At 33.2% G+C, this 14,173-nt stretch overlaps 1 protein-coding gene across 1 annotated transcript; it reads left to right on the plus strand.

The window, feature by feature from the left end:
* Nucleotides 1–948: 948 nt before the first annotated feature.
* Nucleotides 949–5,018, plus strand: LOC149215879 (pectin acetylesterase 8-like). Its single transcript, XM_089391109.1, has 12 exons — nt 949–1,194; nt 1,268–1,350; nt 2,065–2,194; nt 2,274–2,353; nt 2,428–2,514; nt 2,602–2,726; nt 3,574–3,634; nt 3,815–3,871; nt 3,953–4,030; nt 4,138–4,243; nt 4,517–4,662; nt 4,761–5,018. The coding sequence occupies exons 1-12, from the start codon at nt 978–980 to the stop codon at nt 4,869–4,871; spliced, it is 1,281 nt and encodes a 426-aa protein (XP_089247235.1). The 5' UTR covers nt 949–977; the 3' UTR covers nt 4,872–5,018.
* Nucleotides 5,019–14,173: the final 9,155 nt, after the last annotated feature.

Raw genomic sequence — 14,173 nt, forward strand, 5'->3', positions numbered from 1 at the left:
TTTGAGTGGGTATTACTTTGTTTCTAACCAAAAAAAAATTGTGGTTTCTCCATATTATGGATTGAATTTTATTAATTTTTATTAATATTTAAAATTATTTATCTGTATTATGATTGGTTGAGATTTTATTCTGCAATGGTTGTCATTACAACCATTGCACAACACAATGCCATGTGGATAACTACCTTTGCCATAAGATGTAGTTGCATTATTTATGTCATGATTTTAAAATACTTTTATATTTTTATATTTTTTAGTATTAAGCTTTAAGAAATCACCAAAAATTAAAATCTTTCAAAATAGTTCATACTCACCAAAATAACATATTTACCATCAATTACTACCCACCAAAAGAACAAGAGAGAAATAAATACACTTATAAAGCTATTTTATTTATTCATAACAAACACTTTTTACATATTTACCATCAATTACTATCCACCATAATTAAGCAAATATTTACATAAAAAATATTTAAAAACAAAATATAAATAAATACACTTAAAAAAACACATACTCCCATTACCACTCATTTTTCATAACAAACGACCGATGAGCAAACATTCGGATTATAGATCATTCGGATTAAAGTTGTCCATGCCTAATATTAATTAAATTTCTAATTGTTTTTGTATTTAAGCAATCAGCATGATGTAATGCGTTATCTTCTATTAATTTACTATTGTTTGTCTTTTAAGATATCAGCACGGTGATATCTTCCACAACGATGTGACACGGTGCCATTCAGAGTTGTTTTGAAAGATAAAAACAAAAATTCAGGAGTGCACTCCAAGATGAAATGATGAAGTAACTACTAGAAAAAGAAACCCATCATAGTTTAAGCATTTATGAAGCAATGCTGTAATATTCTATCTCCAAAGAATTTTAAAAGCCTGTACTGAATTTTCCCGGGGCACTATCTGATCATATTTGGTCTGGTATCGACAGACTTGCTGTAACGTAATTGGCTATCCAAGATGGTTAGCAGAGCAACTGCAAATAAGGGATCTATCAAATATGGAAAAAAAATTCGTGCAGTATTTGTAATGACAATGATACTAATTACAATAGATGCAGATACACTTCATAGTGGGGAATTTGTGATAACAGAAGAGTCATCCCTTGCTGAATCGTCCAATTTAATGGTCTCTGTAAACATCACTGTGGTGAACAACGCAGTAGCCAAAGGAGCTGGTAAGTGGATTTATGTAGGTCAATAATATATTTATTTCTGCAAAAGAACTAATAAGTTCATTGCTTATTGCAGTTTGTTTAGATGGAAGCCCACCAGCTTACCATTTAGACCGAGGATATGGATCTGGAGCAAACAGTTGGCTTGTTTTCATGGAGGTAAGTAATTTCTTCCGTTCCTTTTATATTTATTGATTCTGATCAATGTTGTCCTTGTCAATTTAATATTGAAACTCTCTATTAGGGTGGCTGCTTGTTTTATTAACTGTTTTTGTTCTTTAGAATTACGTATTGTCATGTTCACCAATTACATATATTTTTTTTTATTAGGTTGGATTTATGTTGGGTTAGTTTATTTATTAAATGGAAGAAAACCAATCTAGATGGTGGCTGCTTGTTTTTGTTCTTTAGGAATTTACATATTATTATGTTTGTGAGGAATTACATATTATTATGTTCATCAGTTATATATATATATATATATATATATATATATATATATATATTATTTTATTATATTAGGTTAGATTTATGTTAAAGTTAATTTATTTATTGAAGAGAAAAAAACCAATCTACTCACAATAAAATGGTAATACTTATTACTATAAAATTCAAGTAAACATTCTATAAAAAAAATTAATTCCTTCAGGTAACTTTCATCTTCAAACCCTCCTAACTCTTAACTTTGTGAAACTTCCACCCCACTTAACAAAACTTACAAACCAAAACAAACCCGCTAGTCGAATTTCACTAACTAGATATTACATACATTTCACAAACAAATGAGAGAGAGGGTAATGTGTTCATAAGGGTTTACAACCCATTTGTTTTATTGGGACTGAAGTGTTATTTAGAGCAAAAGTTATTTTGCAGGGTGGAGGATGGTGTAGCGACAACGCGTCCTGCTCGGAGCGAGCTCGCTCTGCGTTAGGTTCTTCTCTATACATGGGGAAATCGATAGCATTTACAGGAATTTTAAGTGATGATCAATCAAAAAATCCGGGTATTTCAAGTCTAGACTCTGAAGCCATGTGACGTTACATTGTCTTTTCAAAGGACTCATAGAGAAAACTGTTGAACAGATTTCTATGGATGGAACCGCGTTATGGTTAGATACTGTGATGGGTCTTCATTTACTGGAGATGTGGAGGAGGTAGAACCGGTATGTATCATGTATTTCAATTCTTGTAATCCCATATCAATTGAAACTTTTGTATCTAATGACCAGCATTTCAGGGCAGCAAACTTCAGTTGAGAGGGCAAAGAATATGGCAAGCTGTAATAGAAGATCTTTTGACACAGGGAATGGATAAAGCTGAACAGGTACGTTTTCCAGTTGGCATATATTTAAATGCAATGCATTATCAATAATGATAAGGTGGAAAAATGAAATAGAATTTTATATTGCAGGCCCTACTCACTGGCTGCTCAGCGGGTGGCCTGGCTACGTTTATTCACTGCAATGATTTTCGTGATCTTCTTCCACAGAGTGCTTATGTCAAATGCATGACAGATGCTGGATTTTTCATGGATTTGTATGTCTTCAATGTATTTATGGTATTTGCGATATGTTAAAATAATTTTTATTTGCCAGAGGAGAATTATATATATTTCAAAGAAAGAAGTAGTCTTCTCAGGTTAGAACTAGAGTAATGCTGTTGGAAATAGATCAATTTTATACTTATATTGATTTCAAAGTTCACAAAGTTTCTAACCAAATAATAATATTTATAGGTAGTAAGCTAATAAACAATATTTATAGAGACATTGTGCTAATAAACAATATTTATAGAGACATTATAGCTCATCATATTAGTAAAGTAATTTGAATCCAGGTAAAGATAGCCCCTATTCCACCCAACCACCTTAGACAATTCCAAATGGCGAAAATGATGATAACCTCAATTGACGAGGATGATAAAAACCTCAATTGACAAGGATGATGACAACCACTATTAAAAAGACCACAACAACAATCTAATTATAAATGTACTCAAAAAAACACCAAATTAATATACAAAACCACATATTTGTAAGACAAAATATTCAATATATATACCTATATAGATATGGGGTAGGCAAGATTATGAATATAAGATTGATGTAAAGGAAGATTATAAAAGTTTAAATTTCTAAATTTCATCTAGATTTTATAATTTATAGTTTAAATTTCTAAATTTAATCTAGATTTTATAATTTATATAGACAACGGATATTCTTCAATGTTTTAAAACATCTTTAATACAAACTACTTCAGCTACATTGAATTGCAGAGTTTCTGCATATTTCTTTGTTAAACTTAACCAACTACCCATGTCCATTGAATATTTTGTGTATGTTTATGCATATTTTGATAATTTAATTACATACGGTTTCTTGCAGAGACGACGTAGCAGGTCAAAATCTATTTAGGATTTTCTACAATGAAGTAGTCACATTTCATGTATATATCTCGGCTCTTTTTTATTTACGTATCCTAAGCTAATTAAAATTTTGGCATTTTTTCTTCATCTCTATTGTTCAATTCTTGGGCTTTTGTTTTCCATGATATCTATTTTGCCTCGTCATGGTTTTTTGTATTTTGCATTCTCATGGTTTTATTGAATATGATATTGTATTTCAGGGGTCTTTAAAACACTTGCCAGCTGCTTGCACATCAAAAATGGATCCTGCAAGTCTGGTACTATGATGTTCAGGCAGTTATTTTCATTCGAAATTACTTATAAGAGTTGTTTCTAACATTGATTTTACATAATGACAGTGTTTCTTTCCCCAGTATCTCTTAGAGTTGATCAAAACACCACTTTTTGTTGTAAACTCTGCATATGATACAACACAGGTAAATAAAATCTCTGGAGAATTTCTCACTGTTTTATTTTATTCTGCACCATATAACAATGGGATGCGATATCATATCTTCAATGGCTGGCAATTTGTTTTCTACAGGTTGCAAATATTTGGGTGCCTGTTTCAGCAGATCCCAACGGTGATTGGGAGAACTGCAAGAGGAATATCACAACCTGCGCTCCATGGCAATTGAAAATAATGGAAGGTTATTCTGTGAATGAATATGTATTTTTTGGAAGGTTACTCTTTGAATGAATATTTAATTTTTTATTATATATTTTTAGGATAATGTTACCCAGTGTTGAATTTAATGGTAAATTTAGAAAATATTTTAGAATTTGATAGTCCAGAAAGTTCAAACAATTATTTAGCGTACTTTTAATTCCAAAATATTCCTAAAATTTATAATAAACATAAAAATAAACTTTTATAACAATAATAACTGATCACAACATAAATTATAAATTATTGATCACAGGATTCAGAAACGATACCATATGTGCATTAACACCCGTGTCTGACTCATGCAACGGAGGGCTGTTTATCAATTCCTGCTATGCACACTGTCAAACAAACCTACAGAATCTGTGGCACACACCAAGTTCTCCAAAATTAAATTCAAAGGTGCCCCGTTATCTGCCATTTTTCGAATAATGTTCCAAAGATTTTCTCTTGAAGGTTCAAGTTGATATACATGTGTATATGTTTTTGTTTTGTGACAGACCATTGCAGAAGCTGTTGGTGATTGGTTTTTCAATCGCAGTGTTGTCAAGTATATTGCTTCAGACGGTCCCCACCGTTGTGGTTCCACTTCCAACAACTTTCATCTTTAGAGTTTATTTACTTACCATTACCTGATAATGCAGAGCATTATCTTTGTTACCAATTATCTGCACTTCTCTTTAACAGTTCAATTTAGGTTATCGTTTTAATAGCAACTTTCACAAGAGAGCATTACAAGACCACCTCAACAGGATCGCATTACATAGGATGAAAAGGTGCAACGTGAAAACCCCGGGAATAGCCCGCAAAATTAATAGTCCCCAACCCATAATGCAAAATATACCAAATATTTACTTGAAGTAAATTTTGGTTTTTAAGGTTATGTGTGGGGAATAGCCCTCAAAATTAATAGTTCCCAATTTATTATGCAAAATACCAAATATTTACTTGAAGTAAATTTTGGTTTTTAAAATTATGTGTTCGGCAATGGTATTCAAAATTAATAGTCTTTAACTTATTATGAAAAATACCAAATATTTATTTGAATTAAATTTTGGTTTCTAAAATCATGTGTTAATTATTGTCATGAATTTTAACAATTTTATTTTGAAAACAATTTACTTAATATATTTCTCAAGTTTTTTAATCACCCTTTACGTAAGCCAACATATGTTAAACATTATTATAGATTCTCTAATAATACTCTTTTTTATACTCTACATAATTTTCATGAATATAGCCTTTTAAAAAATCTAGTGCACCTCAATCTCTTACAAAATAGTACTTAATATCCACATGTTTCCAGTTTTACTATGATAAACTAGATTTGTAGCCAAATGGATGGCACTTTCATATCACATAATACAATGACATTGTAATGTCTTCTTTCAAACTCACCCCAAAAGCCCTTCTACCTAATTGTCTCCTTGCATGCATGTGAGACAACGATATATTCTTCCTTAGTAGTGGGTTAAAAAACTAATTCTTTAAGATTTGACATCTAAATAATATATCCTCATGCAAGAGTAAATAGATACTATGAAGTAGATCTCCTCATGTCGAAATCACTTGCAAAATTTGAATCAACATAATTGTAGATAGAATAACCACAAAAAGTAAAGATCATATAATAAATACTTATTCTTCTAAGATACCAAAGCACCCCTTTCACTTATTTTTTCATTCTACAAGACGGTGTTGTAGAGAAATCTGTAGAAGGGAAGCTAACACTCTATTTTTTAGGCCCTAGGCAGCTCGGTCGAGCACTTAAAAATCTTCATAGGGAGCTTGACATATAATTTTAAATAACGAAAATGAGGGTGTAAGAAACACTCAATACAACTACTGGTAAGGTTAAAAACAATCTCTCGATTGAGAAATGTGGCTTGACCAAGACAATATCTCGATTAAGAAAACTCTCTATCAATCCCCTATTTTTCTTGAGCACTGATCAACTAAGACTCAGGAGCTTGATCGAACTTATTTTCTTTGCCTTACACCCCGTGTGCTTGCCAAAATATGTAACTCATCTCTGTTGGTTCACCTCAAGTCATTAAAAGATTTATTATTAATATTATTTTATAAAGTGACCTACTTTTAACTAAGAAAACTATAATATAAATTATGATTATATGTCATTATGATTGATTCCACTAGTTTATTTAAAATTTTATAAGTACAAAGATAAGACAACCAAATTACACAATCATTCAATCATAATTAAATCAATTTTAAATACACATTAAAAAAATAGCATGCAATCTTCAAAATTTATAATGGAGTGCTATAAATTGGCATTTATCATCCCTCCAAAAAATATGTTTGCACTTAACTGTTTCCAAATTTCTTAGTAAATCATTGTGCACACTCCATCACAGTGCATCTTTACCAAATTTGATGTTTGTTGTCACATATCCTTCTATCTAGTTAACGTTAAATATTATATTCATTGTTTGTATGTCTCACCATTAGTTTTTTTACATGCTTTTGCAATGCTGGAAAGAGGGAATTATTTTCCTATTATAAGGAGGGTCAGACGATTAGTGACTTAGGGTGCCTAATTACAACATGTCTCAAATTAGGAGATAAACCATGTTGTTGGTGAAGATACTATAAATTAAAAGGTTGAAGAGAATTTTAACATAAAGGATAAAAGAGTTGCTCCACCATTAACTAAAATGCAAGGTGAAAGTTTAACTAAAAAGATTAGTGCTATTAGAGTCTAATCAAAATAGGATATATTGTAGACAATTGATGATGTTGAATTCTATAGATATTTATTAATGGACACTATGTAGGGCATATTTATGGTGTTAAAAAGTCTTCCAAAGAGTTTTAAGGTTTTATGAAACTTGGTTATTTCATAGAAAGAATGATGCCATATGTCGATATGGTTTAATACATTCACACCTCCCACGATCAAAGGATGTCACCTTCTACCTTCACCAATGTGACCCAAGTATTCTTGAAGTGATATCTCTTACCCCTCCCCTCATCTCTCTAAGAAACATCAAGACCCTTCATCCTACCACTCTCCACTCTACCCTAAGCTCTTTAAGAACCCCCCACTCATTTTTCAACATGCTTTCAATGGCACTTGGAAGATGCATGTGTTATTTTTTTCTAAGTAACAACGCTGGTCATGGTCCTTAAGCAATGTCTATTCTTTACAACTAGGATTTGAGTAACACCTAAGAAAATTCACCTACATTTTTCTTTAATTGACAAGATGGAAGTTTGAATTGGAAATATATATAGGGAAAGGGATGATGATATAGGAGAATCCAAGCTCCAAGTCAAATAAATTTGACTAGGCCTAGGGGCCTTTCATTTACTAAGGAAGATGGTTCCATAATTGTTAATTATTTCTAATTTCTATTCTAGAAATATTGTATTATTGATATAATTAGTGTGTAATTAGATCTTATTCTAAGAAGAGATCTCAAGAACTTGTGATGGTTAGAAAGATTAGAGATAAGAATCAATTTGTAAGGATTTTGTGGATTTAGAGATTATTAGTTGAGAGAATATTGGATTTGAACTAATTCTAGTTCATGCTCCTTTTCTGTAATTTCTAAACCTAAAGGCATCCAGAGATAAGGGGAGAGTAGAGAAGAGAGTCGCAAGGATTGGAGGTTGAGTATGGCCACGAGGCGAAGGGTCGATTCAATGTAACTTAGGCCAAAAGAGATATTTTTCTAATTCATTTATAATGGACATTAAATGAATAGAAAAGCACTCTTTTCTGAGTGTTATGAACTCAGCCTATGTGATCTAAACTTTTGTTATAGTGTACAATGGAATCCTTGTAATGGTATTGAATTGAGTGTGTTACAAGCTTGTTACTGTAAATTTCAGGAGGGAGAGCATTTGAAAAGGCACACACAAAAGTGAGAGTATGTAGAAAAGGTCGAACTTCTATTTTATAGTCGATTGATAAAAGTTTTGCAATATCGTAATAATGCCATAAGTGAAGCATAAGCCTGATTAGAAGAGGAGTAATTATATATGCACGTGTGTAATCTTGTGTTAAAGTTTGTGGTGAAGACATTCCATAACAGAGTGAATAGAAAGGCCGAGAACAATGTATAATCAAAAGCGGCCGAGACTTAGATTTTTATAAAGTTGCGATATTTCATTACTAAATGATATTATAAAACGTCGGGGAATAAAACCATAGTTCTGTCAAGAAATTCCTATCTCAAGACAGAAATCTCGGAAAACTTTCTCAGAAATTTCTTTGAGAGACTTCTTTCAAAATTGTTGAGACCAAACAAAGTTCAAATCTCAGAACAAAGTTCCCTAAGGTTTTGATCTCGGGAGTTTGGGAGGTGATTTGGTACCAAAGTTTTGAGATCTGAGATTCCAAAATTTAATATGATAAACACACGTGTGGTCGCAAAAGCTTACAGATCGAGTTCTTAATTTATAAAATTGGTTTCAAGATCGCCAACAAATGTGACAGAGATGGAATGTGGCAGCTAACAAAAAGGTATCTTTGTCTCGACATCTATCTCTAAGAATTTTTAGTTTTATTCTCATATGAAAAATGTTAGGGTCCAAGTTTGATTTTACATGTTGTAGTCATAAGGTCCCATTGAAAGGGAGCTTCATTAAAAAGAAAAGGCTGATGATACAAAGCTTAAGCCTACACATTGTTTAAAAGGTATAAATGGATTCTTCCCCGCGTTTAAAAGGTATAAATGGATTCTTCCCCACGTTATTATGCAAGCACCTTCCCCATTCCATAGTCATTAATATATATATATAGGGGGTTCTTTCTCACGTTCTTATACAAGAACCTTCCCCATTCCATATTCATGAGTTAAGGGATATATATATATATATATAATATATATATAGGGGTTCTTTCTCACGTTCTTATACAACAACCTTCCCCATTCCATATTCATGAGTTAAGGGATATATATATCTATATATATATATATATATATTCTTGGAATTATGACTATGGAACTGAGAAAGTGCTTATATAAGAGCGTGAGGAATAATCTGTTTATGCCTTTTAAACAATGCACATACTTAAGCTTTGTACGGTTGTCATTTTGTTTTTAACAAATATCACTTTCTGGAAAATTACCACCATGGCATTTAACCTTAGACTTAGACCCTAGTACTTCTCATATGATCACAAACCCAAAACTTCCGAGAGACAAATGCCAAGATGGAGATGACTTTATGTCAATTTTCGCATTCCATCTTTGTCACATTTGTTAACAATATTGAAATCCATTTTAAAGCTTAAGCACTTTAGTTGTAAGGTTTTACCACCACCCATGTAAGCATCATATTAAATCTCAGAATCTCAGATCTCATAAATTTAGTACCAAGCCACCTTCCAAAACTCCCGAGATAAAAACCTTCGAGAACTATGTTTCAAGATGTTTAAAGATGCATGCTATTGTTGGTTAAGTTAGATAACTTGGTGATTATGTTATATGATATGTTGTTGACGAGTATGGTATAGGTTAACTTGTTGTTGATATATGACAGTTAGCTTGATGATTAGGTTTTATGTTGTTGATGAGCATGACATATAGCTTACTTTTGTTATGTGTTATTAACTTGATGATTAGGGTTATTTCATTAAGATCTTGATGTTGTACTTTGGATTGGTCATATGCATGACAATTATGTTCATTGCATTGAAGATCTTGATGTTATATGTATTGTGTTAACCTACTCTGACCTATGTAGATGCTTAAAGTTGCGATATTCAAGTATAAGCCGACATATTTGTGATATGGTGGCGTACTAATCTAGATTGATTGTAAATATGTGATTGTTATGCATGAACAACAAATGCTTGTGAGCTTATGATGTGAACATGTTAGTTCGTTACTGTTATGGATATCATGATTTATGTTTGAGTTGATATGTTGTGAAGTTGTATCGTGCTAACCTAGATTGATTGTGTAGACAATATAGCCTCCCCTGATATACAATAAGGTATGAGTTTTCTTATGTCGTATATTTGGTGCTTAGTTGTTTGATTATGACGTCTATTTGGTGTTTGAGTGTTTGGTGGCTAGTTGATTTATTTAACATGGCATGTTTGCAAGTTGGTTGAATGTTTGATGAATTTCATAATATGAGTATGTGTTACAATGATCTTTCTTTAAGATAGTTTTAATAACACATATGTGTTGAGATAGTTGATATGTACTTGAGTGTAGTAGGTGATAGTTGTAGCATTATGTCTAATGACTATGAGTTGACTATGGATTATGACATGATAGTTTGTAAAAGTTGATTTCAAATTGATATATATGATTGTCTTGATATATGGAACATGTGGAGAACATATGTGAGCAATTACAGGAAACATACTTGTTATTAGCATGACGAGGTAATAGTTAATGTGTTTATCTAACTAACATTTGGGTGACATGACATTATATAATAAGACTCAGTTGCAGCAGGGTAAATTTAAAGGAAAGGAATTGGGCAAGAATTTATTTGGCTATGTTTGGAAACCCTAATTCCAAACAAATAAGTGTTTTGCATACAAGGAGTCTTCTTAACCTTGATTTGTTTGAAATTATGTGGATATGTGATAGATTCATGAACATGTACTTGATAGGTATATTAGCTGGTCTTTAGTTACAGGTGGATTTGTCAAAGGATTGGAGTCACTTGAGATATGGCATGGATGTGTTCAATTGCAAGCAAAGTTCTCAGCACAACAAGATAAGGTAACTGATGTATTGTTATGTTTATTTATACACTCACAGTTATGTGTTTATGGAAATATGATCCAGGGGACTGCATGGAAAAAAGAAGTTGCCATGAAATCTTGAAGAAGGCTCTAGTTGAGTTTCCTTGGGAACCATGGGGATTGAAACATGGTGTTTGTTGTTAGTCTTGTGCTTTTGGTATTTTTTTTATTTTCTTGCGCTTGATTTGAAGCTTTATTTATGTCTAGAGTATGGCCATACCACTTTGTTGTGGAGTCGTGTTGTTATTGGTTTTCATGGTCTTCTTCTTATTTGTTTCTTGTCTTGCCTTTTATGTTTTGAGTCTTGGGAATTCATTGGGAAAGAGGAAAGTTGATGGATCTTGGGGAGAGTTGTGTAGTACCCAACATGTAATGTAAAAAACGAGTGAAGCTCAGTGCATGAGTAAGCGTAGAAGAAGGTAGGACTATGACAATCGATTGGACTAGTTAGGTCCATTGTGGTAAATGGACGATGATAGAATAATCATGGGGAAGGTAATCAAGAAAAGGTAGAGTAAATGGACCTGAGGTGTCAGATGCCTTGGGTATGTTGGGACTATTTTCTCAATATTGCGCATGTGTTGCATGAATAAAGGAAGTTCTCTTAATCTTGACCTTATAATATGTGGAAATTTTCTTGTGATCACGATTATGTTGATGTTTATATATTTATACAGGTAGGCGTGTATGTATGTCATGTCTGATAGGGTGATCATGAATCATGATTATTTTATGCTAATGTTTATATGTACATATGTATGTATGTATATATGGCGTTGACAGACGAGATCATTATTATTTTATGATGTATGTATGTGTACATGTATCTATGTCACTGTTTGACAGGGTCATCAGGAATCATTCTTGTGGAGGAATGATTGCTTACACATGCAAATGACATGAAAAGGTTCCTGGTCTATGAGGAATCAAGTGGGAAGAGTAGTCATGATAAACATAATAGGTCAGTATCATGTGAATACGAATTTATATTGTATGTGTTTATTATGCCTATGCTTATGTTATGGACAGGTTATACTGAGGGATACATCAGCAAAGTGAAAGCAGTGTGGTCTGCGGCATGTTAGGAAAAGCATGGATAAGACATTGGAAGCAAGGTTGCTTGGTAAAGTGTCAGTGTGGTTTTGGATGTGTGGTACGACTATTATGCATATGTCGTATATGTTGTACTTGTTGCACCTATGATGTTGTGTGCATGTGGTGTGGTGTATATTTAGTGTGTGTACATGTTGATTATGTAATGTTATGTACATGCTGTAGTACAGATAATGTTGTATGAATGCTTTCATATTAAATGCTGGGTATAGATGGTGCTATGTACATGATGGATATGTGGTTTTGTGTGCATATTACCTGTTGGGTATAGATGGTGCTATGTACATGATGGATATGTGGTTTTGTATGCATATGGTGTTGTGCACATGTTGAATATGCAGTGTTGTGTATAGATGATGCTATGTACATGTTGGAAATGCAGTGCTATGTACAAGTGGTGTTGCGTGCATGTTATACATGTGGTGCTATGTACATATTTTGTGGTGTGCATGATTGTACAAGCAGTGACATGTGCATGTGGTGTTGTGTACATGTTGTAGAAGTGGCATTGTGTGCAGGTGGTGTTGTGTACATGTCTTACATGTTGCATTATGTACATGTCGTGTCGTGTACATGTCATGCGTGTGGTACTGTGTACATGTGGTATTTTGTACACGTTGTACAATGGTGTAGTGTAGATATGGTGATGTGTACATGTTGTGCAGGTGGTGTCGTGTACATGTGATGTTGTGCATGCATTGTGCAAGTGGTTCTTAATACATGTGGTACTCATGTGCATGTGGGATTCAATGCATGCTGTACATGTTGTGTTGCGGGCATGCGGTACTATGTATGTTCATTGTGTAGTCATAGTATCGCGATATATGCATTCATTGTGTTGCACTCTAGACACGTATTTATGTTGTGTTGTACACTAAGTGTAGGTGCATGTATTATGTTGTACACTATATGTAGGCATATGGATTGTGTTGTGTTTTACACCAGATATAGGTGTATGAGTGTGTTGTATACCAGGTGTACATGTATGCATTTTGTGGTGTCGCAAGTTGTGTGAGGATCAATGTCTTCTGATGTACATTATGCACTTATACGTATGTACATTGGGTTTAGGTATATGTGTTGTATGTTAGATATCGGTGCATGTGTTGCATGGTGTTGTATGGTGTGTGTGCTTGTATGTGTGTGATGCACACTATCCGTATGTGCACCTGGTGGAGAAGAAGGCACTGGGTGTTTGTTGGGTGTGGCAACCACTCCGATGTGTGTACAAAAGAACAAATGTAGAAGTAAGGATCGATGAGAGATAAGTATCGTTATTGTATTTCAGTTTTACTATGCATATGATTTATGACTTTGAACTATGATTATTACATGTGATTTATGATTCTGGTTTATGATTGTTACATGTGATTTATGATTCTGGTTTATGATTGTTACATGTGATTTATGATTTTAATCTATGATGGTTATGTTTTGAGCTAACCTAATGAGATATTTTTATACATGTTTATTTCGTCAAATATGCTAGTTTTACTTGTTGTGATAGGAAGCAAATAGGATTGCAAATATACCTTATTGATGAGCTACCAATGAGGTATAATGTGAATTTATTTCAATTTTTTTGAAATCTAATGGAAGGGGCATGCTTGGTACAGGAAGCATGAAAATGTCTACTGGATGATTGAAATCAACTACAAGAATCAATAGCAGTAGTGAAAAGAATTGGAATATGCAGCAGTATGTTGGTAACATACTTCAGGAAGAGGGCCATTGTGGGACACTAGTACCAAATTATGTCCATTGATTGCCATGAGCATGCTATAATCGGTTTGATGGTTTTGAGGTAGCTATATGCCTTGGTTTTTGTATCCTCCGATGTGAGGAAGCCTTGCCAAGAGATGGATTTCCCGAGATGGGGGTGCTAGCGAAAATTGGAATGTGACTAACTACATGGAAGGGTTGACTAGATTACCTGAGGGACTATGTAGCAAAGAAGGGAAGGTTGGGGATAGATTTTTTTTGGTCATGGGCATTGCCAGATGGAATCAGATGCACATTGGGAGTGTGCCCTGGAGAAATGAGCCGGTAACTATTCAATGA

Source organism: Pinus tabuliformis, chromosome 1_1, assembly GCF_031772625.1.
Source record: "Pinus tabuliformis cultivar Carrire ecotype Pingquan chromosome 1_1, CPIR1, whole genome shotgun sequence".
Taxonomy (NCBI): domain Eukaryota; kingdom Viridiplantae; phylum Streptophyta; class Pinopsida; order Pinales; family Pinaceae; genus Pinus; species Pinus tabuliformis.